The sequence below is a fragment of the Danio rerio genome, chromosome 8, assembly GCF_049306965.1.
Source record: "Danio rerio strain Tuebingen ecotype United States chromosome 8, GRCz12tu, whole genome shotgun sequence".
NCBI lineage: Eukaryota > Metazoa > Chordata > Actinopteri > Cypriniformes > Danionidae > Danio > Danio rerio.
The window spans coordinates 30,896,840-30,924,750 of NC_133183.1; the positions used below are offsets into that span (position 1 = coordinate 30,896,840).

General features: G+C 36.3%; 1 protein-coding gene and 1 long non-coding RNA gene across 10 annotated transcripts in view; both read left to right on the forward strand.

Annotated features, from left to right (window-relative positions):
• ccser1 (coiled-coil serine-rich protein 1) overlaps positions 1-27,911 on the forward strand; it is a 149,147-nt gene that overhangs the window by 91,725 nt on the left and 29,511 nt on the right. For 4 of the 9 annotated variants that reach the window (XM_068218492.2, XM_073910476.1, XM_073910477.1 and 1 more), the window contains exon 10: positions 965-1,013. The exons of 1 other annotated variant lie outside the window; for it this stretch is intronic. In XM_068218492.2, coding sequence (XP_068074593.2) covers positions 965-1,013 — 49 coding nt within the window. Of the gene's footprint in view, positions 1-964; positions 1,014-4,076; positions 4,183-4,266; positions 5,496-14,942; positions 14,979-27,911 lie in introns of those variants that run through there. 4 more of the 9 variants (XM_009304062.5, XM_073910480.1, XM_073910475.1 and 1 more) reach the window with 3 other exon arrangements.
• Positions 9,702-12,491, forward strand: LOC137490334 (uncharacterized). The gene is made up of 6 exons (XR_011009732.2): positions 9,702-9,758; positions 10,079-10,185; positions 11,142-11,268; positions 11,445-11,529; positions 11,844-11,886; positions 11,984-12,491. It is a non-coding gene; the product is annotated as an uncharacterized lncRNA (long non-coding RNA).

The window sequence follows — 27,911 nt, forward strand, 5'->3', positions numbered from 1 at the left end:
ATACAATATATTCTCTAATATTTACTAATGTTATGAAATTTAAGCTGAAGATTTTCAAATATGAGTAGCATGGACATTGAAATATATTGTTGGAATATATATATACTGTATATATAAACTGATTTAATGTTTCATACCTTCTACATTAGTTGATTTGATTGACAGTTTGATGGACAGGGCTTACATCATTGTTCTGTAAGACAATAAATGCTACAGCTGTATTCTAGTTTTGCTGAATGCAATGCCAGGATTTTTTAATTCAGTTCATTCTTTGAAAGATTTTAAACACTGTTAAACCAGAAATATGTTTTAGAGTTTTTAGCAAACTGGAAAAATGTATAGAAGGATGATTTTAAACATAAACCAACAAACAAACAAACTTAAAGCAGTGTCATTAAACCATTCTTCTTCTATTTTACCTTTTAATAACCTTGTTATACCTTTTACACGTTTCATAGCCTTGTCAGATTGTTATTGTTATTGTCAAAAATTTCCAGTCTTTTTTTCCACTTTGTGAAGAGTGTTTGAATCCATGCTCGGTTGCATGAAAAATCCTTCTTTTCCCCTCCACAGCTCTTTTTTTATAGCTCTACCTGAAGCAGTGATGGCTGCGGCCCCATACGGTGTGATGTAACACAAGCTGTGGGAACCCTGCGGTCGGGGTCTGCCCTCATCCCTCAGGGCGGAAATAGCCCGAGGTGATTAGACTTCAGAATAGGGGAAGTCATCCTTCATGATGGTTTTTACCTTGACCTGTCAACTTTCACAGCCTTATCTGCGTCTGATTTTTGTCAGCGGTGTAAAGCATCTTCAATGTATTTAGTGACCTAGTGAGGAGTTAGATAAACAGATAAAGCCAGGGCCAGTGCATTAATGAGACGTGGTAAGTAGGTGAGCGGAATTAATGATCCCAGATAGAAGTTGTCCCTGTCCATGATTTCAAAGATATATGCTTTGCTTTCAGGGCCACGCTCGAGTCAGCGGCTCCGCTGTTTCCTCTTGCAGGAGACCATGTGAGTGTTTTTTTTCAGCCTGTTTTGTGGTTGTTTGTGGTGTTTCCACTGAAGCATGGCATGCTGTTCTGCCACCCAGGGTTTGGGCAACTGGTCCTTCTCTTTGTAACCAAGCCACTCTCTCCATTTGTTTTTTTCCCCGTTTTGTCTGTTAATCTGAGCACCTTTTCTTCCAAGTAAAGAAAAACAGGTAATCACTGTGCACGACTCTTCTCCTGGGAGTACACCAATGTTCCACATTGAGGTTATTCTAGTAAACGAAAGCTAAAACAATTGACAATTGGTTAACAAATATTTTCGTGATAAAAAATAACAATAAATGAAAATGTTAAACTAAACTTAAAACATTAAATAATTATTTTTAGACTTATATTATTAAGTCTATTATTATTAATAATTATTACTCATTGTGTGGTGGATATTTTAGAGAAGATTAAATAAGGTCAGAGAAGATCCTACAGTGCAGATAGGGCTTTTAGATCCAGACACTTTAATCAAGCACAATATTATTATTTAAAAACAAGTATTTTTTTTATTAACATACACTACCTTACAAAAGTCTTGTCATCAATCTTAGTTGTAGGAGCAACAAATAATAATGTGACTTCTAATTAATAATTTATAAAAGTGGCAGAAGGCCGATTTTTCAGATAAAACATCTGTTGAACTGCATCCCAATCATCACAAGTACTGCAGAAGACCTATTAGAACTCGCATGGACCCAAGATTCTCACAGGTTTGGGGTTACATCCAGTATGGGGGCGTGCGAGAGATCCGCAGAGTAGATGGCAACATTAACAGCCTAAAGGATCAAGTGGTTTGTGCTGCCCATTACATTACAAACCACAGGAGAGGGCAAATTCTTCAGTAGGATAGTGCTTTTTCTCACACTTCAGCCTCCACATAAAAGTTCCTAAAGCAAAGAAGGTCAAGGTGCTCCAGGGTTGGCCAGCCCAGTCACCAGACATGAACATTATTGACCATGTCTAGGGAAAGATGAAGAAGGCATTGAAGATGAATCTAAACAATCTTGATAGTTCCAGGTGACTTTATTTCTAAGTTATTTGAGTCATTGCAGTGATGTATGAATGCAGACATCGAAGTTTGTGGGAGTCATACACAATACTAATTCTTTATCCGCTGCTCCATGACTTTAAATTCTATACTGTACATTATTTCTGTTAAGTGACAAGACTTTTGTCTAAGCAAACCCAGACCTTACTGCTAATTAAAAATGAAAAATTAAGGCATGATTATATATATATATATATATATATATATATATATATATATATATATATATATATATATATATATATATATATATATATATATATATATATATATATATTTTTTTTTTTTTTTTTTTGTAAAATAAGTGGAATCTCGAGACCTTTGCCTTGCATATAAGCCACTTTTAATACCAAATGATCAACTAGAAGTCAAGTTATTATTTATTGTTACTAAAAATTGTATAGGCGACAGGACTTTGGTCAGGTAATGAATGTATTCTATATATACTGCTTTTGCTCAAGATGTGAACAGGGCATGTTTAATTCTAAAATAAAAATTTTTCTTAGCATTCTATATACTTGTGTTAAGTCATTTCACTTTAAAGACGATAAAGGAAACCCATTTTTTTGCCATATAAGTGAAATTATCTACAAAAGAGAGTAAGAAAAAGGCTCATTTTAGAAGAACATTTCGGATTGCTCTTAGAGAATTTTGCATCTTAAGACTTCAGTATGAATCGTATATACCAGGGGTTCTTAAACTCAGTCCTGGTGTTCCAGTGTCTTGCAGATTTTAGCTCCTGCAAGGATGTTTCTACAAAGCCTAGCAAGAGGTTGATTGGCAAACTAAAATGTACAGAAAAATGTACAAAAATGGTGTAAAAAACGTAAAAATGCTAAACTATAATAACCCTGTTGCACAATCACAAATGCCACTTAAAGATTGCTTTGAAACACCATCTGTACGTCCGACACTTGTTTTGCTCAGTAACTCTGTGTTTTTTTTTTTTAGTTAAAGCTTTTTAACTGTCCATCAAGTATTACTCATCTCTAGGCTCATTCAGTGCCAGCTTTTCAGATTCAGCCTATTGTGTCTCCCTGTTAGATAATCGTATCTTATTAAATAGCGAAGCTTTAAAGTAACAGTTGAGGAAGCGCACAGAGCATACGTGGACTGTGTGTGCAGCATTGTAATCCACCCAGACGGTAGAAAGTGCGGTACCCGGCACTCCGTGTGCCCAGGGCGACCGGAACGGGAAGATGAAAGCTCTGTGTTTACTCAGGTGGAGAAGCTTTCTGCAGAGAAGCAGCGAGCCTCTGCTGCTTTGATCCTCTTTGTCTGTTTATATTGATGTGTACAATTGTGTCTGTTGTACGCAGCAGAAAAAAATGGCACAAGAAGAGAGTATCTGTTCTGCATTACCAGGCAATATTGACCTATTTGTTAACAGGAATAGGAACTCCTGGGATACGACTGACGCTGTTCCAGTGAATTCGGGCTGCGTGAGATCCGCAGGCCATGGATTGAGTCGTTTCAAGCTTTTGTTCTGGCGTTAGTGCTTAATTAGCAGAACACTGTCCCTCACCAGTTTGGTCTTTTATGTCTTTGCCAATGCCCCTCCCTTGTTTGTTTGTTTGTTCTTTTATTTACGAGTTCAGCATGTTTTTGCGTACGTTAACCATTACCCAGACCAACATTTGAAGTGTGTGGCGTCTAGACCCACGTGTTGTACTTCCCTCTCAGTTACAAACACCCCTGGGAGTTTGTGTGCTCACGATGGCGGGTGAGCGATTGATGCAAGATTCGACTCATAATTAAGTGGCACTTTTGTGGCGTTACGTACAGGATGAGATTGAGATAAGTGAGCTGGACAGGGGCCAGGATGTAGTCAGGTGGTCTGTGGTCCTGCCTCTCATTCTCTTATGGTTTTTGTGCAGAGTAATGAGATTTCAGCCTTTAGAAGGATACGCAGGCTCAGACAGGCTTTGTTTTTAGTCACATCCTGTTGCTGCAGCCTCACCGCTCTATCCTAAATCAACTCGCCTGCAGGGAGAACTGGGGAGAGATGGGAATTCTACTGGGACAAGACAACTAGCAGTGGGAATTGGAAGGGTTCAGATTCTGATTCCCTAAAGAGATCATCAGCTACATTATAGTATGTATGAATTCATTAAAAAAAGCACAACCATTTTTAATCAGAGGAACCAAATACATAATTTGTTTTCTCCCCTCAATTTAGTGACCGTTTTCCAGCATCCTTCTATTACCTCAGCCCATGAGGTTGGCGATCACTCACTCACTCACTCACTCACTCACTCACTCACTCACTCACAAACCAACCAACCAACCAACCCACCCGCCCACCCACTCACTCACTCACTCATCCATCCACCCACTCACTCATCCATCCACCCATCCACCCACCCACCCACTCACTCACTCACCCACCCACAGATTCACTCACTCACTCACTCACTCACTCACTCACTCACTCACTCACTCACTCACTCACTCACTCACTCACTCACTCACAAACCAACCAACCAACCCACCCGCCCACCCACTCACTCACTCACTCATCCATCCACCCACTCACTCATCCATCCACCCATCCACCCACCCACCCACTCACTCACTCACCCACCCACAGATTCACTCACTCACTCACTCACTCACCCACCCACCCACCCACCCACTCACTCACTCACCCACCCACAGATTCACTCACTCACTCACTCACTCACTCACTCACTCACTCACCCACCCACCCACCCACCCACTCACTCACTCACTCACTCACCCACCCACCCACCCACCCACTCACTCACTCACTCACCCACTCACCCACCCACTCACTCACTCACCCACCCACTCACTCACCCACCCACCCACTCACTCACTCACTCACCCACCCACCCACCCACCCACTCACTCACTCACTCACCCACCCACCCACCCACTCACTCACTCACTCACCCACCCACCCACCCACCCACCCACTCACTCACTCACTCACCCACCCACCCACCCACCCACTCACTCACTCACTCACTCACCCACCCACCCACCCACGCACTCACTCACTCACTCACCCACCCACGCACTCACTATACACTATACACTATATACACTATACACTGTATACACTAACTCATGAACCGCTTGTACCCGGAAACATCTATACATTTTCATTCACGCACACACTACAGTCAGTTTTGTTTTTCCAATTCACTTATAGTGCATGTCTTTGCACTGTGGGGGAAACCGGAATACCCAGAGGAAGCCCATGCCAACACTGGGAGAACATGCAAATTCCACACAGGAGTGCTTGCTTAACTTGGCTTCGAACCAGCGGCCTTCTTGCTGTGAGGTGACAGTGCTAGCTGTTTTAATTATCTTGAACTATTTTCATATATTTGCTAGTTTTTGAACGCTATGATGTGAATAAATGACCAATTTTAGCATCAGCAACAGTGGCTTGATGAAGTGAGATTTGTCAAACACTATAGAACAATGATCACCAAACTGGTTCTTGGAGGTCCGGTGTCCTGCAGATTTTAGCTCCAACCCAAATCAAACACACCTGAACAACCGAATAAAGGTCTTACTAGGTAGACTTGAAACACCCAGGCAGGTGTGTTAAGGCAAGTTGGAGCTAAACCCTGCAGGGCAACGGACCTCCAGGAACAAGATTGTTAACCCCTGCTATAGAAAATTTGACTGATCAGAAGATTTGATGAGAAACTGAAATAAATGGAATTGACAAACATAACAGCTTGTATGTAAATTTGTGATATTGCATGAGCTAGAAATAAGTTTGCAAGCAGAGCCACTGTAAACATTTGGGATTTAAAAAAAAAAGCTTTTGCATTGTTATTTTACTCTTGAAAATAGAGACTTTGTAAAAGTCCTTTATGAAGTGAAGGATAACAGCATAGATGCATGAGGTTGTTATCACAGAATAAAGCCCCAAAGGCTTATTGGCAGCCTGACACGAAGTCCTGCATGTACTTCATCCTGCTCAGTACATAAAACAGAAAACTGAGATGGCGTAAAAGTTTATTAAATAATTAATGAATGAGAAAGCTGAAATTAAAACAGCAGATGTAATCACCAGATGCCGCCAAAACAGTCAAAAACTTAAAGCTGACCGAAATGAAACCGACTGAATAAAGCATGCTTATCTACAAATTATTAATTCACACGAAGGTGTAACAGACAAGTAGTTACATATGAATATGGATGTAAGTATACGGATTTGATCCATGCATTTTTATCATGTTTCCAGATGAGTCTGTGTTGTTTAGAGTTGTTAACTGGGAATAACATACCTTTAATGTCATGACTGACTAGTTAGATTTGAGTACTCCAGACAGCCATGCAATAATTTTACATATTGCATATACTTATATTTAGAAAATATTTTACAATTATAAATATATGCTTAGATATACAAACAGCTATCTATTGTTGTTTTCATTTTTAACTAAACAGTCCATAGTTACTACATTTTGAGCTATTGGGGTCATTTTGCATTCCACAGAAAAAAAAAATCATATAATTTTGAAATATCATAAATGTGAGTCTCAAACAGTGAGTGACATCCGTTACATTTTCTTGGATTATTTAGAGTAATCATTAGCAGTTCAGTAAGTGAGTCAGATGCTAATTTAGTAACCTTACAGACTGCAAAGATGAATCATTAAAAACAAATGATTTGAGTCAATCGTTCTTGCTGAAATGTTTCACTTTTATAAAGTTGAAACCCTCATTTTGATTCTTAACTCAAGAAAACCCAGAGGGATCGTGTGAAAAAGAAAAAAAAGAAAGGTGAAGGGATGGTGGGAGAGCGCAAGACATGCACTTGAAAGTCAGCCAAAAAGACAATAGATTAGGTGTAACACAAAAGGGATATATAGATTTAGAGTTCTTCTGAGGTTAATAGAGAGATAGCGACACATGCCAGTCATTAGATAGAATGGCTCTCCATCTGGCCTTTCTGTTGAAGAAGCATCAGGTGGAGTGTGAATGTGTGGGTGCTGCTGTGGCGTGAGAACATTCACCAGCGGGACATACTTGGAGCTCACAAAACGCTGTAGGTGTCCAATAGAAATGAAGTAGTATCTGGAAGTAAGAGACCATTAAGTGTGTTTTGTGTTTTACACGTCTCAGTCTTTTTCTCAGATTTGTTCTCATTAGATGCCCGTGGAAAGGAGGCCACCTTTCCTGTCCTTTCTGCTTTTGATAAAGCACAGACCTCTTAGCTTGTTGTTTTTTGCTCCGCTGGCCTGTATAAACATGTCCATGATAACTTTGTCAAGGTAAAAACTGTGATCCAAAGCCCTGACAGAAGGTCTGAGTCCCTGTGGACAGGGCCGACTGGAGACTGCCCGCAGGGTGTTCTCCGCCATTAGCAGAAGGTGAGCACAGGTCCAGTCTATTCGCCCTCCCCCCCACTTCAGGAACGCTATAATAGAATGCACATGCAGCACCTTGCTGTGGACAGATGGCTGGGAAAGGCAAGAACGTTGTGCCACAATGAAGAAGTTAATAAATAAATATATTAAACGGTGACATTCAGCAGTAATGGGGATCAGAAACTCGCATTTATTTTTATCGAAGTTGCTCTCCAACCATGCCAATGATTCGGTTGTCAGAGAGAGAAAAGTCACATTCCTCAGCTCTGGCTGCCCAGGAAACAGATTTGATTTTGCACGAATCCCCTTCAGAATATTTATGAGTCCCTGGTTATATGTTCAACCCTTTGCAATATGAATATGACACGGCTGATTTGCAGTCTAGCCATTGTGTGCTGATTTGAGGCTATATTTAGGGCTGCGGATCAAATGTGTTTTGATCACTTTAACGGACAACTCACAGTTTGAAAGTAAAAGAACCAAAGTTACAAAACATCAATAATTAGGGGGGTTAATTGGTTGACTTGATGGGATTTTGATGTTTCAGTTGTCATTTTACAACCCAGACATTGATATCTGACTGAATATTATTTTCTCTGTTTTACATTAAAGTACTTGTAGCTTAAGAACGACTGTGACATCTAAATTGATAGTTCGCCCCAAATCATTTTTTTTAATAGTTTATTCGCACAAATAATACCAAATTAATAAAATATCATTTGCCAATTCCAAACAACACACTTACTATGTTCGTGTGGACCTACAATCCGCTTAAGTCTGACGTCACCTGACACAGATTCAAGTTCCAAGTGCTCTATTGTAATTTATTATTTATTGTAATTATTGTTTACAGGGCACTTTAATACTTTTAAAAACCATTGCTTTACATTAACACCGGACAACCTGCCAATTGCAGGTGATTTCAGCTGTGGCTGGTTAGACAGTCACCATCAATAGCCACTTTGGCGGGTTGAAAATAATTTTTAGGGTTAGGGTTCGACAAGCCTGGTTTATACTTCTGCGTCGAGTGACCGACGTGACTCACGGCGCATGCCTTGCACGTATACTCCTTTGCGCTGTTTGTGTTCTTCTGCAATAACACTTCTGAAACGCTAGCTGACAGTGAAGTGTTCATCTTAAATGGATTATTAACAGGCCTAACGTTGACTGTATGCATGCAATCATTTGTTCATTATCGCAAACAGTATGTTTTTTCACCTTCTTTCTTTTGCTTTACAGTTATTTTTGTTAATATGGTTTAATTATCATTCTTTACAATAACTCCACATTTATGTGTAGTTAACTGGTAAACTGAGAGGCCTAGCCATAGTTTTAGATGCATAGCATTCTTTTTTAAATGTCAATTGCTTTTCTGTTTTTATAAAAAATTTGGTTAAATAAAAAATACATGTATGCAGCTATATTTTGCTTGTTTTGACACAATATTTAAATTTTGTGGCTAAGTACTAATTATTTTTTTTTTATTTTTGGTGTGGTCAGAGATAAATTTGGTAAATACGTAGAGTTGAGCCCTGAAAAGTCATGTGAAAAAAAAAAAAAAAAACTCATTGCAATGCGACACTATGAAATCACAACCCATTTGCTCATGCTCACTGAGCAAGTTCATACACAAGACAAAAAAAGTAAAATGAATGATTAGGCATGTGGAAACAATCTAAATAAAGTAATTTTAGCATGTCAAAGTCAAATTTATGCATATAAAATATATTTTTGCAACAACAAAATTGTGGCTAGTGAAAATGGCTATGTGCTAGTAATGTTGGTAAACTAAAAGCCACAGTGGCTGGTGATCAAAAGAGTTAATTTCAAGCCCTGAATGCAATGTATATATCCATGCCTAATATAAGGTGGCCTGAATTTATATATATATATATATATATATATATATATATATATATATATATATATATATATATATATATATATATATATATATATATTTATATATTTATTTATTTATTTATTTATTTATTTATTTATTTATTTATTTATTTATTTTTTAAACAGTATTGGTGTCTGTGATGCAGCAAGTCTAGAGACTGTACACAGCAAATTCATCAGAGTTAAATTCTCGGTGTTGAAGCATTTCAGAGTAAAGTGTTGACGTTAAAGAGTTAGATTTTGATAAATGAATATAATAAGAGTTAGAATTGATTTTATTCAGTGCGAAATCAAGGAGTTATCTTTTTTACACTTGGTGGTGTTATTTCCAACATCCGGGAATTCATGCAGCCCCAGTCACTGAAGAATTTTCCAGACGCCATTTTCCATCTGAGGTTTAGAACAGCAACTGGTGAGTCAAACTACCTAAATGTTGGTATTTTACTGACTTTCTTTAAGGAAATACAGTTGTAAACATATTGTTAAGTTAATAACTTTAGAATGTAGTGACAATTTTAATCTTCTGCGGTTCATTCATGGTCGTTTGTGTATCTAGCTTAACTGCATTACTATCGACTTCTTTTCAAGAATGTTTTTATATGTGCTCACGCATACATAGTGCATAAAAACATCAAATGTACATGTTCAACACATTTCTGTCACGCTTAATGCCATTTTGTGCGTTGTTACCCATCTGTAAAATAAAATCGACACTTCTCCTTTAATTCGAAGCAAACTAGCGAGGGAATCCCCGGAGCAGCCTAGCCTACTCTGCCCAGATGCTAACGGCAACACAGGACGGTTTCCATAAGCTCTGGAGAGTTTCTAAAACATATCTGGTGAGTAAATGAACATATGCTTACTTGTAAAAGGCTTCCTGACTAAAACATATGATTGTTTGTTATCCGTGTATGTTAATTTGGTTATTTTAAACACCGCAGCCCTTTTAAACTGGTTCATTCGTGGCCGTCCATATACCGTTAGTCCATAGACTCGCGTGATAACGTACGCTTGAATTATATTAAGTGTTGACAACCATTAAAGTCGGAATGTTAACATTAATGTCTTTAAATGACCGCGTTTGCACTTTCTCAGACATTTGACGTTACAGAAGTCTCCCGGAAGTTGCGGGACTAACGTTAACGTTATCCCGCAAATGCACAGAGACTCCCAGATGCCTAAGTAGATGCCCGCAAATGAATGATAATCTCCCGGAAATCGCGCGTCTCCCGCCCGGTCATTAAACACTTTGCACACCCCTCTCCACCGCATCCCTCCCAGCTCTTCAGGTACGTCGCGCGCAAGTCACCCCCACCGCTCTTTAGGTACGTCGCACGCAAGTCACCCCACCGCTCTTCAGGTACTCATCTCTCCCGCTACCTCCCGCAAATCAACTCTGTATCCCCCGAAAATGACTTTTCCCAACTCGGGATGTCTGACGTTAGTAGGCTATTTCTGTAGTCAGGAACATCTTAGTCAAGCTTTTTCTCCCGCATGATATTGTGCTTAAAACTAGGCTAAACTTAGCATGTACTGTACACAACATTTCCGTTTTATTAAAGACAATTTAGTGCGTTGTAAACAGCCACCTGTCTGTAAAATTAATCAACTGATTCATATTTGAGCAGCCTAATGATGATACAGGTTTGATTTGTAGATTTATTATCAATAATCAACATCTGAATCAAAATATATCTGAAAAAGTGTGAGGCATACTTTGTGATGTTCATCTCTTTTTTTTATCTGAAGGTTATGCATATGTGTTAGATACTAATGTTTTGTTGTTTTTTAACAGCCACAGTTCTCTATACAATAACACAAGACCCTGTGACGGTGGCTGATTAGAGATGGATGGTGTATTTCCAGAGTTGGTGAAATGACCAAGCACACCTTCTTGGTCATATGTGGTGATAATAATGAAGGTATGTTTGATAAAGTTCTGTATTTGTTTCACAATAAGCTGAGAGGGTATTAGAGCATTAAAGAATAACAAATGACATGAAGGTGATAAGTTTTGTATTGTGGGTGAACTGTTACTTAAATAATGTTTTGCTCTTTGCTTTGCACTTTTCCTCTTCTGCTTATCCTAATAGTTAAGATTATATTTGGACCTGAAACATCTGCTAGACTCCAGGAAAGGTGGCGTCAATACTGGTCCTGAAAGGGTCAACAAGTTGAATCTGGTAAAGAAACACGCACGCACACACACACAAACACACACACACACACACACGCACACGCTTACAGAAAACTGTAAGTTTATGAATATTTTTTACACTGTGGCCAATATTTTGGGGAAGTCAGCATCACTAAATGATATAAAAGATTTTAAGCTGCTCTAAATTTTGCTCCAAGTGTTGTGTTAAATTGAGGATTCTGGACAGACAGCTGCCTGTTTTTCCAGTTCTAGTCATAGTGGTTAACCTAATTGTTTTTGAAGATCCAACAGTGATGTATGTGTTTTTTCTACTTTTCCATATCCTGTCACCTCAACCAGCTGGGAGAGTCAAGTTGTGGATCATCATGAAGATTTTCAAAAGGTGAGTTTAGATTTCTTGAAAGTTTTATTTACTTTAAATGTTCTTTTAAATATATTATAGAATTTGATTGCAATTTGTTTTCAAACATTTATCTTAGTCATGCTGGAGTCTTGAAGAGTTCTTAGATGAGCATCACCCTATATCCGTGCATCAGGAACCACCAGACAAGCGATCAGCAGCTGCTACATCGTCTTGGATAAAAAGGTCATCCTGTGGCTGGGAAGCACTTCATTCACAGGACATGCTTGATGAGATTTCCTAGCTCCAGTTTGTTTTCACACAAGTTTCCAGCATTTATACCTTCATTTAAACTGCTGTGTTTGATATGGAGGACCAAGGAAACACCAGAAGTGAAAGATTTGCACGCCAAGTTGTTTAAAATGTAATTTCAGAAGAAAACTATGCGTTCAGAAGAAAACTGATGAAACATCAAGTTTGGACCAAAGGACTAAAACAGCCTTTTTGAGCACTGGTCATACATATTTTGTTGATACTGTCTGTACTAATAAAACATTTAAAGCATATTTGACATTGTTGCATTTTAAAAACTGAATGAATTGTTGAAGTGGTGAATGTTTTCAAATAAAATGTTTTTTCTTTTGTAATTTACAGTCTATTTGAGTTTTTTACCATATTTACACTCAAGAGAGTTGAATAAAATAATATATTACACCAGGCGGTGTTAAATATAGTTACATTTTTTAACTCTGCCCAGAGTTAAAATTAACCCTTACTTCGGTGTCAATGTGCCAACCCTTTTGAAAGTGTTGATTTAACTCTGTTTTGAGTGGACCCCATGAGACACTTTCAAAGTGTTGAAATTAACACCCATAGAGTTGTTTTGGGTCCCCATATTTTGCTGTGTAGTAAACACTGATTTTGTAAGAGATTGACTTTAATGTGTGATAAGACTAAAAGGTGATCTCACTTCTCTTCTTTTCTTTTTGAATTGCTGAATGCCCCCTCAATTGTACGTCGCTTTGGACAAATGCATCTGCTAAATGATTAAATGTAATGCAAATGACAATTCAAATGAGTAGCTGCTTGGACCCAGAAACAGAATTCCATACATCACGATTTAACAAGCAGATGGTCGTCGCATGTCTGTAAGATTGTAAGGTGTGAAGCCACTTCTGCCAACACCACATGCAACAGATTTCAACCTTACTGTCAAAGCAGCATACCTACTGGTAATCTGGACAAAAATCACTAGGGTTTGGATGACATCCGGCACTGGGCCAACATTGTTTAGTTTGATCAGGTTATTCTGGTGTTTTAACAGTAGATGCCAAACCATTGTAAAACTTTAAATTTCTGCCACCTGCTGTCATGGAGTGTTTAGTGCTCGATGCAGCACTTGACAGCCAAGTAAGCGACTATTATTTTACCATAAAAATGCTACAGTATTAGGTTGTAGTTCACTCAAATATTGCCTTTGAGGATTAATGTTGTCAATTGCAGTTGAAAAGCAGTTGGAAAATTATCAGCAAAGCACATGTATTGTTTTCTGCTGGCATACTTGAGTCCTTTAAACATTAAAGTGAGTCGCAATGTACTGCCAGTGAATTCAACAAACAGGATATTCATTAATTTATCTGCAACTGTGTTCCAAAAAACAAAAAGTCATACAGGTCTGGAACGACATGAGGGTGAGTAAATGATGACAGAATGCTCATTTTTGGTTTCTTTGATTCCCCGCCTTTCTTAAAAATTAGAATACAATTAGTCTTATAAGAATATATTGAGACAATTCGAGTCTAGAGGAATTGAATGTTTGAAATTGTGTCTCATGGAGGACTTGACAAATGCTCAAAAAGACTTTGACTGGAATATATATTTCATTGTTCATTAACAACTTTATCAATTTAATTGTTGCAGCTCAATATGGACTGAATGGGTTATATCCTCAATTAGTTGTTCTGCACGCTTTTTCCTTTCAGCATATGTTATTGGTTGAGGAAGGACACTCAGTCCTGCACTGCAATGCCATAATACAGGCCTTACCATTGCCCACAGACTGCAGAAATCAATGAATATATTAATTTACTGGAGTATCAGGGTTCACGCTGTCTTCATCTGGATTTCATGCGATAGGACGGGAAATAATTTATGGACCAACCTCACCTCTGCGTTCTTTTATTAAAGCTCGGGGCAGATTACCATTTTTGCAGTTGTTTCAAGTTCCCTTGTTATTCTTGGCAGTGATATTTTCCCTCAAGTTTCTCTCTCTCTCTCTCTCCATCCATGCCACATTGTGACACAGTCACCCACCCACGGCCTCCTCTAGCATCTCCTGCCTCACTTCCCAGCCTCTCCATCTCGCTGTCAGACTCCTGTTCTCCTGAAACACGTTTTCAAACACGTTCCCAAACTCCTGCTTCGCTCATTATTATTTTATTAACCTGTAAAGCAATCTAGATAACAGGATGAACAAATGTAGGAATTATCTGTTTTATTTCCCTTCGCTCTCTCTCTCATATATATTTAAACACAATTTGCTCCCTGTTGCACGCAATTAGGTCTGCGGAAATTGGTAAATTGCGTTTGCCTTTGTTTAGTGCAGATTAGTGCTGTCGGAGTCCCCTTTTAAAATATTTGCCATTTTGCATTATCATAATTCAATTCCAAAACTCAATACCTTTTAGTGTTGCAGATATCTTATCGAGAATTACCTCATGGCTGTTGAAAATTGCTCGGGCCTGTTTTTGTTGACCCCTTGTGCCTGACATTTTGTTCAGTGTTTAAATGAAATGCGCTGAGAAACAGCGTGACCGAATTATATCCATTCTAGCTTTCCACTCTTAGTCCCCCTCCACCACACGCTGCCCACCATCATTTGAGCCAAATAATGTTTTCCGCTTCTGCTTATACCAATATAAGCGCTAATGCATCATATCTGCAAACCGCCACAAGGCATTGCGTTTTGTTAGCATGTAAAGCTTTTGATTTTCTCTCCACTTCACTGAGTTTCCTTTCTGTCATTTGTACACATCATGTTCATCTGTCTCCATGTTGTTTTGTTCTCCCCTCTCCCCTTTCTCTTCCCATGGGTGCAGTAAACAGAAGCAGTCCGCGCCGACAGCACAATGCAGGTAGGGTGTATTTCTGTGCAGAGCGGCTCTGTCTCTAATCAAAGGCAGGCGGCTTCATCTACCAAACCTCACCTTGGCTAATTGAGGGAAACCGCAGAGCTTTTAAATTGCATCAACAAATAATCACGCGCAAATGTCTTAATTGCCACCGAGCTGTACAGTATATGAAATTACGGTGATTGTTGCGTACTAATCTTATCAGCTCTGTCCTAATCGTCTCTGCTGGGGACATGTTGATTGCTTGCTTTTTTTTTCAATCCACACTCACAGAATCATCTGTCTATTCCTCCCAAATCAGATGTTTTTATTTAATTTGTTTGTTTATTTGAATGGGAGCTGCTTTCATCGTGATGGCACCGACGCTTTCTGTTGAGATTGTTGGCAAAAAAGCAAATCACAAACCTGCATTGTAAGCTTCGCGGTAACATATGACAAATAGAAACACGGCAGATTCCAAATTCCACAGAAGGAAATGTCCGACAGCCATTTAAACCTCAGATTTGTGTGCGATATGGGTGAAATGGAGGAAGACTTGCATATACATATTTATAGCGCAAACCTCCAACGCCGTTACAGGGAAAAATGTCAATACACTGCAAATCACACCTATATTTATTTCTGCCTGCTCTATCTGCATGGTGTAGTGGGTGCAGGGAAGAGTCAGACCTGTCGGCTTTGCTTTGCATTTCTCTAATGTGTGTTTTTAGCTGTTAATGGTTGTCAGAAAAAACTCTGAACATTTCGCTCCCTGTAATAGAATTGAGCTAATGGCTTAATGCACCGGTTTGGTACCAGTGAAGTGCATAAATCTGTTGTCAGTTTGGTTTTGGTGAGGTATGAAGTGTCAGTGGATGGAAAGATGTATTGTAAAGTTTTGCTTGAAGGTATGGTGTGGGCTGTTCCATAAATTCAGGAAGCCTTTTAAGGAGAGATGCCAAGATTTTGCCTGTATTGATCCACTGCATGTCCCTTTCTCCACAGGTAAAATACCAAGCCTGTGAAATTAGCGCTGCTTAAAATACTTTACAATCTTTGGACTTTTACGAGACTCACGCTGTCAAAGCCCAAGGGCACGTGTAATGGAATTACGTTTATGATATCAAAAACTTGGCTTTTGGTATTAAATACTGGGCAGAAAGGTTTGTGTACTGTACTTGGAGAAGCGAAAAGATGAGCTATGATCTTGCAGTTATGTTGTACAGCATTGCAGAGTTATGCCCCAGTGAAGATGACTGGCAGAGTTTGTCAACCCAAGTGAAAGCACGACAAATATCACTGTGGCATTGATGTAATAGCTGACTTAAAGGGAGAAAAGTGACTTGCAGTCTTGCATAATGAATATTTAAAAGAGTTTGGACAGAAGGGAAGTATGAATGCATGTTTGTTGAGTCTAATTGCATCAGATAGCATTATATCAGAGATCACATGCAGTTATTTTAGATAATAGCTATTTTTTTAAACAGCGTGCGGGAATGTTATGATATATTAGTGTCACATACATTCTGTGCCTCCAGTATTAAATGATAAATACTTGTACATAATAAATAAATAAATTACTGGTTAAACATTAGCAATCATTAGTAAATATGTATATATGATTTTTCTTTTTTCACCTAGACTGCATTTAACCGATAATGACAATTGAAATAAATTATTATGAAATATTATAATGTTACATTTAAATTTTGTTATTAAATAAACAGTTTTCTATGTGAATAGATTTACATTTAATTCATATTTTATACGTCGTTATACTAAGCCGAAAAGAAAAGAAATTAATGTATACTAGTCTTCAGTGTCACATGATACGTCAGGATAAGCCATTCTAATATGCCACTATGGTGTTTAAAAAAACAAATCTATTATAAATGTTATTATTTTTGTTAAAAATGTTAAAAATAGTTGCCGTTTTCTTTCTTGTCAAATACTTTAATTTAATAATGAGACATTTAGTCATTGGAAAAATATGAAGTGAAAAAAGCGTGAAAGCGAACAATTGAAAGTCACGACATATGGCTACGTATGGTAACCCATACTCAGAATTTGTGCTCTGGAATTAACCTATCCAGGTGCGCACACATACTCATGTTTGTTTTTGTGAATTGTGAGGACATTACGTACCTGTAGGTTTCCATTGTTTTTATACGGTACAAACTAGTTCTGTGTAATTAATCGAAATTGAATCACAATAGCGATTTGAAACATTGCAGTTAGCTAATCGCAAGAGGCTGCGATATGAAATATATATGTACTGTATATGAGCCAACTTTCATTCTGCTCAATCAGAATTTAGCAACCAAACTATGCAAAACACCCACAGTAAAAACCAAAAACAAACAAACTAACTTGAAGAAATACAACAACCAGCATCTAAAAAAGCACCACAGGCGGCTATATAAGAAGTGTCTTGCTAAAAAGTCAACTGAAAGTATTGCCAGTGACACTCAATTTAGTAGCAAGAGCAAAGTAAAATTTCAGATTTGTTTCATCCATGTTAGTTTGCTGAGTGTTCTGTATTTTTATAATTATTATTTTTTTAATTTTTATAATAAGTTATCACATAATTTGATTCAACTTGATTACAGAAAGGTACGACCATTTTATGTGTTTACTGTTTTCTCTTGAGAAAAAAAATTATTTCAGAAAATTTAAAAACAAATTTGAATAAATGTTTAAGTTAATATATTTTCAGTTCTTTTTTAAACTAACACTCACTGCATTTTAGCAGTAAGAAGCTGTGATACAGATTATTGAAATAAACTTGACTAGAAAATTAAGCTGCAAATCAAATCAAGATCGCAATATGGATAATTAAATATTTTTTACAAATCGCACAGCCCTAGTATAAACTGTATTTTCTATTGTCCTAACCCCACCCTACCCCTAAACCCAACATTTTACTCATTCTGTGTGATTTAGAAGCTTTTTGAGAAATGAGCACATCAGCAGTGTCCTCATATTTCACCACCATCTCGTAATACCTGTGTCATACCTATGTCGTTATACAGATTTGTGTCCTGACATGTCACAAAAACACATACACGCACATCGTAGCGTGAACATCCCACTGGAGCAGTTTCATTGAATATGGAATTGAAGATGACTCTACTAATACTATTACTAGCAGTACACCAACAACCACTATTAATGATACTACTTTAATACTGTTAAAACTAATAATATTATCAATTGTTTGTGAAAAAAGTTTTCAGACAAAAATAAGAGGGTTAATAAAGATTAATTAGGAGGGTCCAAACATTTAAATGTTAGTAGTAGTGTATTAAAACAGTTAATAATAATGATTATTCATATTTCCCAACAGCACTTCTGTTTATTGGCCAGCTGCTGTTGAAGGAATTAAAGTGGATATTATCATTAGATTTAAACTTGTGACAGATGGGCTTCTATACTCTCAGCACCACCATTGCAGATATTGTTCTAGGGATATTACTTTTAATAACCCTCAATTGAAGCATCAAGGGCCTTAGCTGCAACACTAAAAGTGGAATTTTTTATTTTATTTTATTTTATTTTTTATAAAGTGGAGTCTTTTGTGAGGGAAGAACATGAAGTCCCCAGTGTAAATCAAAGGATGGCCGAAGATGCAATTGATTTTATCTTGGTTGTTTTAGAGATGAAGTCTATACATGTCTAGTGAAATGGGCAATGTGAAATGAGCCATTTTGCCCGGAACATTTGTTATGTTTAGACCATAACACAGTCTATAAAAAAAAAAAAAACACCCCAAAAAGAAAACTTACATTATAATTTGCTTGGGAAAATTAAAAACGTTAGGGTAAAAACTGATGTTTATCCAAACTATCCCTTTCAGCATCACACAATTCATAAAGTGGAGTAATTCCTCCCCGATGATCCCTGAAATTGCTTGTACAATCACATGCATATGGAACAAATCAGGTGCATTGAGTTATTAGCCTCTTTCCTTGTGCAATCCTCGCACAAAACTTTATAATGCAGCTTATTTATGACTTCAGCAATTTGTGCACGGTTTTATCATTATTTTTAAATTGCCAAGACCTCCTTGCGGATCCCTTGTGTAGCTCATTTATTTATCAGTAAGGTTATGGTTGAAATCGCACAGCAGTGGTTTTGTTTTTAATCCCCAAGCAACTTTCTAGACCGTATTATTGTATCGCTACCTCAAGAAAAAAAACACCCCTTTCCAATAGCTCTTTTATCTCGCTAGTCCATCAAAAACCCCAGTGCATTCTCGTCTAGAGTGGTAGTGTGCATCTCCGAGTTTTAAACAATCGGCTGTGCTGGATACCTGTCTCCATATGGATCCTATTAAAACCTCACGCAGCCATCTGTAGCCTAACCATGCTGTGATATCTCCAAAGCACTTCCCTCAGCTCTAGTTTGGCATCCGAGCTCGGTCTGGGCCGCTTGGAGCTTAGATTGTATGCAGAGAGGTGCTGCTTGTTACTAGTGCAGCACTTCGAAGTCCCATCTGAATTTTGATTAGCTTGGGAAGGAAGCTGTACATCTACATGTCAGGTGTAAAGGATTATGGAGCTTGCTTGGTTCCTGCCTTCAACCATAATCTAGTCTTGCCATTTATAGAACACGACCTGCTGCTCACTCCATACTGCACTTAATGCTTGCCAGTATCTTACAAGAGCAGTCATGTATGAAGCACTGCTGATATGGACACGCCACTTTCTCTTGTGCATCTGCGAGTGTGTGTGTGTGTGTGTGTTTTTTTTTAGAGCCCCCAAAGACCATATATAAGAAGGTGTATTGAAGCTGCATTTGATTGCAGTTCAAGACTGAGTGCCCCCTGATGGTGGATTATTGGTGGAGTCTGAATTTGATGTCTGTTGTTATGGCCAGATGTGCTTTTGAAAAGTGTAAGGAAGGCTGGGGAGCTTGTAAGATGTTTTGTTCCAAAATCTGTGACTGTTTTTGTGCTTTCAACCTCCTTCTTTGATATAGTTTGGGTTGGGAGGTTGTCATGTTTTAAGGAAACTTTTTTCACAAAGGGTGCATTTATTTGATCTAAAATCCAGTTAAAGCTGTGAGCTATAAATATTTAAAGCTCTGTTCACACTAAGGACGATAAAAATGAAGATATGCACTTTTAAAAATTGTTCTCAAAATAAAACAGTAGCAAAGGTCAAGAGCATTGCTATAAGCTGATTTAAAGAAACAAAACCATTGGAATCAATTTCAAAACCAAATTTTCCTTTATGTAAAAAAACTTTTTTTTTTTTTTGCATTCTAACATTTTTAAATTACATTTTTAGTATTATAACTGTTATGCCATTATTATAAGAGTTTAAAAAACTGTAAAAAGGTAAAAATGCATTACAGTAAAAATGATGACGCTCAGTTATGTGAATCACACTGAACACCTTCTACAGTGCATGTTAATATTAACCTGCCGTTGGTGGTGTTTTATTCTGTGTACCAAAGGTACAAAGCAAAGCTGAACTATATATTGTTTAAGCACCAATAGCGTAATGTGTGTATCTGCAATAGTCACATTAGATTATCATATAATAATGTTGTTATTATTATTATTATTATTATTATTTTTAAATAGCTGTATTTATATAATGATAATATTGTTATTTATGTCTGATTGTACGATTTCTGTACTTGGATGCTGTTAGACTTCCCAGAAAACCATATATTGGTGTTTATTTAACTTTAATTTTTGCTTTGCCGTATTAATATATGATTGTATTTCATTATATTTTATGCATACACTGCATAGAAACAAAATCTTGATCATCTAAGTTGATCTAACTGAATGAAATCTTCCCAATTAGAGCTATTCAAATCATCTGGTGAAATTATATTCATATCGTATCATATACGGTATGATATATATCATATAAGAGTTCATATTCATACCAAATTATATTTATATAGTATATGAATATTATTTTATTTTGTATTCATGTTCTGTTATAAATTATATTCATATTGCAGCAAATTAAAATAGCGTAATGTCAGATTCTTCCAATATTGTGCAGCCCTTGTAAAAAGTGTAGATGTTAGTTCTTTAGAAGAACGTAGGTGTAATAACACAAAAAATGTATTAAAAACAGTAGTTTACCGTAAAATATAGAAATCTGTATTATAGTTTCCTTTGTCTTTTTAACTGTGAAATTTGGTTAACCATATAATTTATAGATTTTTATTCTCGCTTTAAGAAGATGATGTACAAATATTTGAGACAATACATTTTTTTTTTCGACATTGGGTACATTTTAAACCTATTGTAGTGGCATTTAAATTTAAGTGTGTTCACATCAATCAGCATTTTACCAGATGAGCTACTAAGTACGTTTACTACATTGGAAAATAAATAAATATAGATGATAGAGGTGCATATAGGTCTTTTAAACTTTGTATATGTGATTATGATGTTTTTGCAGTGTTCCTTGAAACTAGCTTGTTTGTCTCATCAGAAACGTTTACAAAGAAGATTACTTTTTGCTCATTTGCACCATAACATTGAAATGCTGAAATGGAATAAGAAAAATCTGATTTCTTTTTTGTTGTTTCCTATTAAATATTCAATTAATTCCTGTTATTTATAGCTTTAAAAAAATCAAGAACTCATTAGTTCAAATCAGAAATGAACTAAGTTGTCATACACTACTTGCCTGACGATTAACTGACGACAATGCGTTGATGGTGGGCTTTTTTGAGGATCGTAATTGAAAACCACTGCAATCGGCACATTCATCAAAAGCAAGATTTTAGGTTTGTTCATCTCTGAGAATAGGCTGGATTTAGAAATTAATTAGCACTCTATTATTTTCTGGACTGCAGACTGCAATGAGACCACAGCAAAGAAAAGCTCTTTTGCTGAAAGAGAGAGATAGACTGAGAGAGAGCAAGAGAGGGAAAGACTGGGCCAGTTCAGAGCTTGAAGCGGACTGTAATTGTGGCCGAATTGTGTGTCTCTGCAAGAACTCTGCTTTCACTGACCTGTCCGAGGCATTGCAGTACACTTTATCTGTAGGCGCTCTGAACACTTTGGGCTGGAGAAAAAGATTTGCCACTGTGGATAACACCTTGAGCGGTTTTTGCTTTGGCTTTGTGCTTGGCCTAGTTACCTTTTCATTTGGCTTGTATTGTAAAAACTTGGCAACTTTAAATGTTTTGAACTTTTAATAACTTGGTTGTTCTGCAAAATCTTTGTTTTACTTAATAACTCATTGGCATTTTGTAATAAAAGCTGTTCAGAATAATCAGTGTTAGCAATTTCATTTTCTTATGTCACTTATTATGGTTTAAATTGTATTATTTTTTCTATTGTTGTATACATTATTATTGAATTAAAAAGCTGTTTTGCCAAAAAGTTTACTAATTTAATTAGGTAAGAGTAATTTTATTTGAATTTAGTTTGGCACCATTCCTGTCTGGATTAGTTTATAGCTGGAAATAGAGATTTACTGGCAGTCTGGAGTATATTACAATAATTGTTTCAAATGTAAGCATTTTACATTAACTTTTGTTTTTGCTCCTGACATAAAGGTATCCTAATCATGCTACCTGCCAAGGTAACTTGTTTTTATGGCAGCATCACGTGGATTCTTTGTGGATGAAATAACTTTGTGGATCTCATAATGTTAAGATGCATTAATTTGATCAGAAATACATTTTTCAGCATCCTTACTTCAGGCTTCTGTGCCACGTGATCCTTCAGAAATCTTTCCGGTGCTAATTTTATGATTGAAGATTATTATTCACATTAATGTTGAATGTTTTTACCAGGATTTTTTGAAAACTGAATAGAACAACATTTATCTGAAGAAAAAATTGTGAGTGTCACTTTTTGTTTAATAAATTTTTGCTTGATAATCTTAAAAAAAAAAAAAAAAAAACTTTTTAAATTTTGTATAGTGTTCATTATATATTCATGTTGTTCTATATTAAAAATCTAATATTAGAAATCTAAAAATAAATCAAGTTAATTATGAATTTAAATGAATTAATAATAGGGCAATTAATAATTTGTGTTCAGTGTACACTGCTGAGTCAGTAATATTTCTCTTTACACTCTTATCCAGCTAAAACAGCATGTTGTTGATTCAAAAAAATTAATTCAAGACAGCAATACTGTAAAGTGTTTTTACTTTAAAACAGATGTTATGATATATTTTTGTCAGATTATTTTGATGTTCAGGCAAACAATTTTTTCGTAATTTATTTGAAACAGTAATTTAGTTTAAATGGTTTTCTTTTTGATCATTTTGATCATTTGTTTTGTATGCTAGAGTAAAACTGACTTGCGTTGTCCATACTGAAATCAATAGTCAGACAGAGAGAGAGTTATATACCTTATATTGATCAATTTGTATCAGTCATTTGGGTGTCACCCAAAGTTGTCTTTGTAGTGATAAAAATGGCTCGTTAGGTTTTGAAACCAAACCAGATGTACATACAGTATGTGCAGGGTGCGAATTACAAGGACATTTGCGGCGATCAATCCCTATTGCTTGATCACCCTAAACAACGTGTATAGGAGTCAGTCCTCTAAATTATGAAAAAGAAATTGCTCTGATCTGTATCCTAAATAATAATATTAATAATTAAAACAATAGATCATATAAATATACATTTGAGCAGCCCTATAACGGTTCATATCATTGTGAATGAATGAATAATGATGAAAAAAAATCATTTTCAGTCTGAAACTGGCAGATCTAATCCACTGGTAGACATCGAAAGTGTTTACAAGATACTTTTCTTTGTAAAATAGGTGTTTGTTTTTACATGTAGCCGAAAAGTCAAATTAGCTCCATAGTTTGACCTACAGTAACCAACATATTGTTCCTGAAATAGCTAATCAGAGGATACTATATGTCAGAATACACTTAATATCCCACAAAACACTAAAAACTTAATATATTTTTGAATAAAATAGATGAAATTTAAATGAATACACACTTTTGATTCACTGAGGCATGTATCACACAAACTAACATTACTAAAAACGTTGACCAAGCACCCCCACACCCCCATTGTTATAATTTGCACCTTTTGTATGTTCAATAAAGTACAAACCTAAAGTACTCTGAAGCAATTAAAATATTCTGTGCCTGTATTGCAATACATTCTCTTAAAGACATCATAGTAGATGCGTGATAAAAACAGATTAAGGAATATGCACAAGTAGTAGGGAAGATGAAAAACCATGTTGCTGATCGTCATTTAATGGTGTGCATGCTTATAGGAGGTTATGTCAGTAGTTGTAAAATGACAAATGCTTTATATCTGCACCATCCTACTTGTGTTTAATCACCACAAGCAAAGAAGCAGATCTCAGTGTAACACAAATGCATGTGCATTTCCTTCAAGCAACTGCTCAGGGCCTGTTTTTGTCTTCACTAAATTAGATAGGCTCTTCCCTCTAATTATGTTTCAAGTTTCAAAAAAATAAATTAAATAAATAAAACATAGATCTGGATTTATTTCTTCACGCGGAGAGTTGTTTATTAAGTTCACATTATAGACGCACAAGAAAGGTAAATTAACGTGTGAGGTTTTATTGCGTCAGTTTTTTATTCATTGTCCTCCAGCACATCATTAGCTCAATGCATCACTGCAGAACAGTTTTTGTTGAAGTGGGCAGAGCCGCTGAGGATGTTGTTTAGTCCAGAAAGCCTCTGTGCTGCTTGCTGTTGCAAATGATGGAGCGTTTACAGTATAGTACAAGCAAGGGTGGATTATGCAAGTCCCTGTGAGGGTCTGGAGCACAAGGCCCACCGGAGGCCTGTTTTTTTGTTGTGAGAGATCAGGGATGGAGCCAAATTACTTTTTAGTAACAGATTGTTACTAGACAAAATAACTTAATATAGTTTTTTTTTTCAAAGGTGTTTTACTTCACATTTAGTTGTTGTTTTTGTTTTTGGCTAGAATGTTCTGGTTGAAATAACATTCTAATCACTCCATTAGTAACAGACACTATAGAATATGAAACTTTTCCCCCTATTTGATAACAAAAGCAATAATAATTCAGAGTAAAGATGTCTAGTATTTTTTTTATCATCTTTTATTTAACTGTTAACAGACTTGACTTGACTTGACATTTTTCATGCTTTATATCAAGATTCTAACTTTTATTCCACATGGCATGTCCAAAATAGAAAAGTATGTCTTTTCATCATTTAATTGTTTTTGAGGTGAATGAGAAATTTACTCAAATATCACAATCGCAGAGATGACAAAATGCATCTATTGATGTATCCTAAACGTTTTGCACAAATTAATGAGAGTAGAGTGCAATGACATGCCTCAATGCCTTCCAGAGTTTTCCGCCAGAGGATATGGAGCAAGTCACATGCTTTTTCTATCAGTGCTTTGAAGATTATGCTTTATAATAACCAATGTAACAGATTTGACTGGAACGTAGGGGCCGATACAACATTTATTTTTATTACTGAAATTACAAATATATAAAATAGATGGTTAATGAAAATGTTTAATTAACTTAATGAACATGCAGAAATATATTTGGACTTAATTATATCATGATCATCAAAGCTGTATATATGATTTTGGAAGCAGAGACTATAAAAATAGGTCTTTAAGTCAGCGTTTTCGAGACAAAGTGTCACTAATTATGCATACAAACATTATTTTTTTTAGAAAGAACTTGAAATACTTTGTGTTATTCAAAACGGTTTCATTAAATGTCTTTGAAACCTTTTTGAGATGCAATATGTACATAATGATCATGAATATTTGCAAATTTAAGATATAGGATTTAGCTGTGATGTTATATATGCAGTGTTGAAATTAAGACATGCAAGACCTTCTAGTTTAAGGAAAAATATACTCTAGGGCTGCACAATAAATCGATATCACAATGTAATCAATCGTATGATGCTTTTAGAAGCATTCAGGTATGACAACATTTACCATATCTAACTTTTAAAACTCATTCATTTTATTTAATTGTTCATAAAACGAAGACTTTTGTTTGTACAGTATTGTTTTTATATTTGATTGTTCAATTACTGTATACCTGAAAACGTTTTGACTCTTCAGAAAACAATAAAACGCTGTTATTTAATTTGCATATTTTTCTTTATTGAATTTATCCATGCTTGTAGATTGTTTATTATATTTTATGCACTCCCCTACAGAATCATCCCAATCAAACTGAAATTATAAAGTCTTTCCAAACATTTATTTAACTAATTTTGTGAAATTGTTTTAAAGCAATTGCAATGCAAACTTTTTCCAATATCAAGCAGCCCTACTTTAGTTTTATTGTCTTATTTTTCTAATGGTTTTTTATTTTTAAACTTTCCTAAAGTGATTAAATGCACGTACCAGTTGTCATTCATTAGATGTGCTGTTACACAGAGGTAGTTTTGGTTACTTACTGATGTCCAGTTCTTTCCAGTAAGTACAATGAAAGTGCCTTCTGCAAAATTATGCGCTTTTTAAAAAGTTTTTTTTACAGTGTTGATGTGTCTGCAGCCTGTAGATATCTATTTAGAGATGGAATTTTAGCTTTGCAGTTTGTTGCTTTTTTTGTTGACAGTCTTACTCTGACTGCCCTCATCTATTGTCCTTTGACGGACACTGCTGGTTGACGCTGTCTTAGTACTGGCACCTTTGCTAACATCTGCAAAAATATGTTTGGCCCAAAAATGGTTCTTCAAACTCGTTGTGCTTCAGTGGAATGACAGTTCATCACTTCAAGAAGTCCACACAACTTTAGCTTCATCCAAACGTTCATCTGGAAGATTTATAACAGGACATGCTGTTTAGCACACCAGGCATTGTGTCTTGAGCGTCATATTACTGGAATTTACTGTACCCTTATCACACAATGATATGGCTGCAGTGACAGCTGAAAGTTGGGGTCAGACTTTATCAAGCGATTAATATTTGTTTAATTCAAATTAAAGATCACATGCTGTGTTAATGTTGATAGCCCTGATATATACAGTGCCACTGCCTATAGAAAATCATCATACCCCTTTGAAAAGTATTTTTACAGGATATATGATGATTTTCCGAAGGCACTGTATATACCAACACGATCTTACGGTAATTCGTCAAATCAAAACTTTTTGATTTATTGGCTAATTCGTATAAATTTGTATGATTTCATTCATACAATAAGTATCTCATTCCCCAATGACAGTTGGGTGTAGGGGTGGGGTTGGGTGCCACTCCTCTTCTTTAAAATTGTAAAAAATAATTATGAACTAGCCACTACGAATTAGCCACTAAACAGACGAAACAAAAAAAAAGTTACTTTCCTCGTAAGATCAAGCTGGTATATACCACATACATATTCCTTAATTCATTCAATGGTTCAATGCACAGGTAGTTCCAGTCAGTTTTGATGACAGTTCGATATAAACACACTTTCCTTAATCATTAGTGGTAACAGAGTGACAGTTGTCGGAGACTTTATTTGTGTAACCTTGAAGGCGCCGATATGTGCTTCACCTGAGTCAATGGGGATGAACCAACTCACAAATATGCTCAAAATATTTGTGAAGAGGTAGCTGTTACATGATACAATGAGCTATTATATATGCCCCACTCACAATCATTCTCTTGTGCTGCCTGTGACTGATTTAAAGCAGTGAGCTACAGTAGTAGATCTAATCAGTAGTAGATCTCAGTAGTAGATAAAGTAATGTCATAAATGACAATGATTTGGTCAAAAATTGCACTGCAACACGCAAGACTAGTTTTTAACTTGTCTATAATGCTTTGTGTCAGGCGGTTCTTTGCCTCGATGTCATAAAATCCTATATATAGGAGTAGTCCAACATAAAAATGAACAATATAACAATACAAGCAATAAAGTCACAATTACATCAGTTTATGACAACTAGTGCAGGACAATTAAGTTAAAACAGGGTATTTTAGAAGGTATGCTAGTGGAGGCATACAGAACATTCCTCATTTCTTCATTTA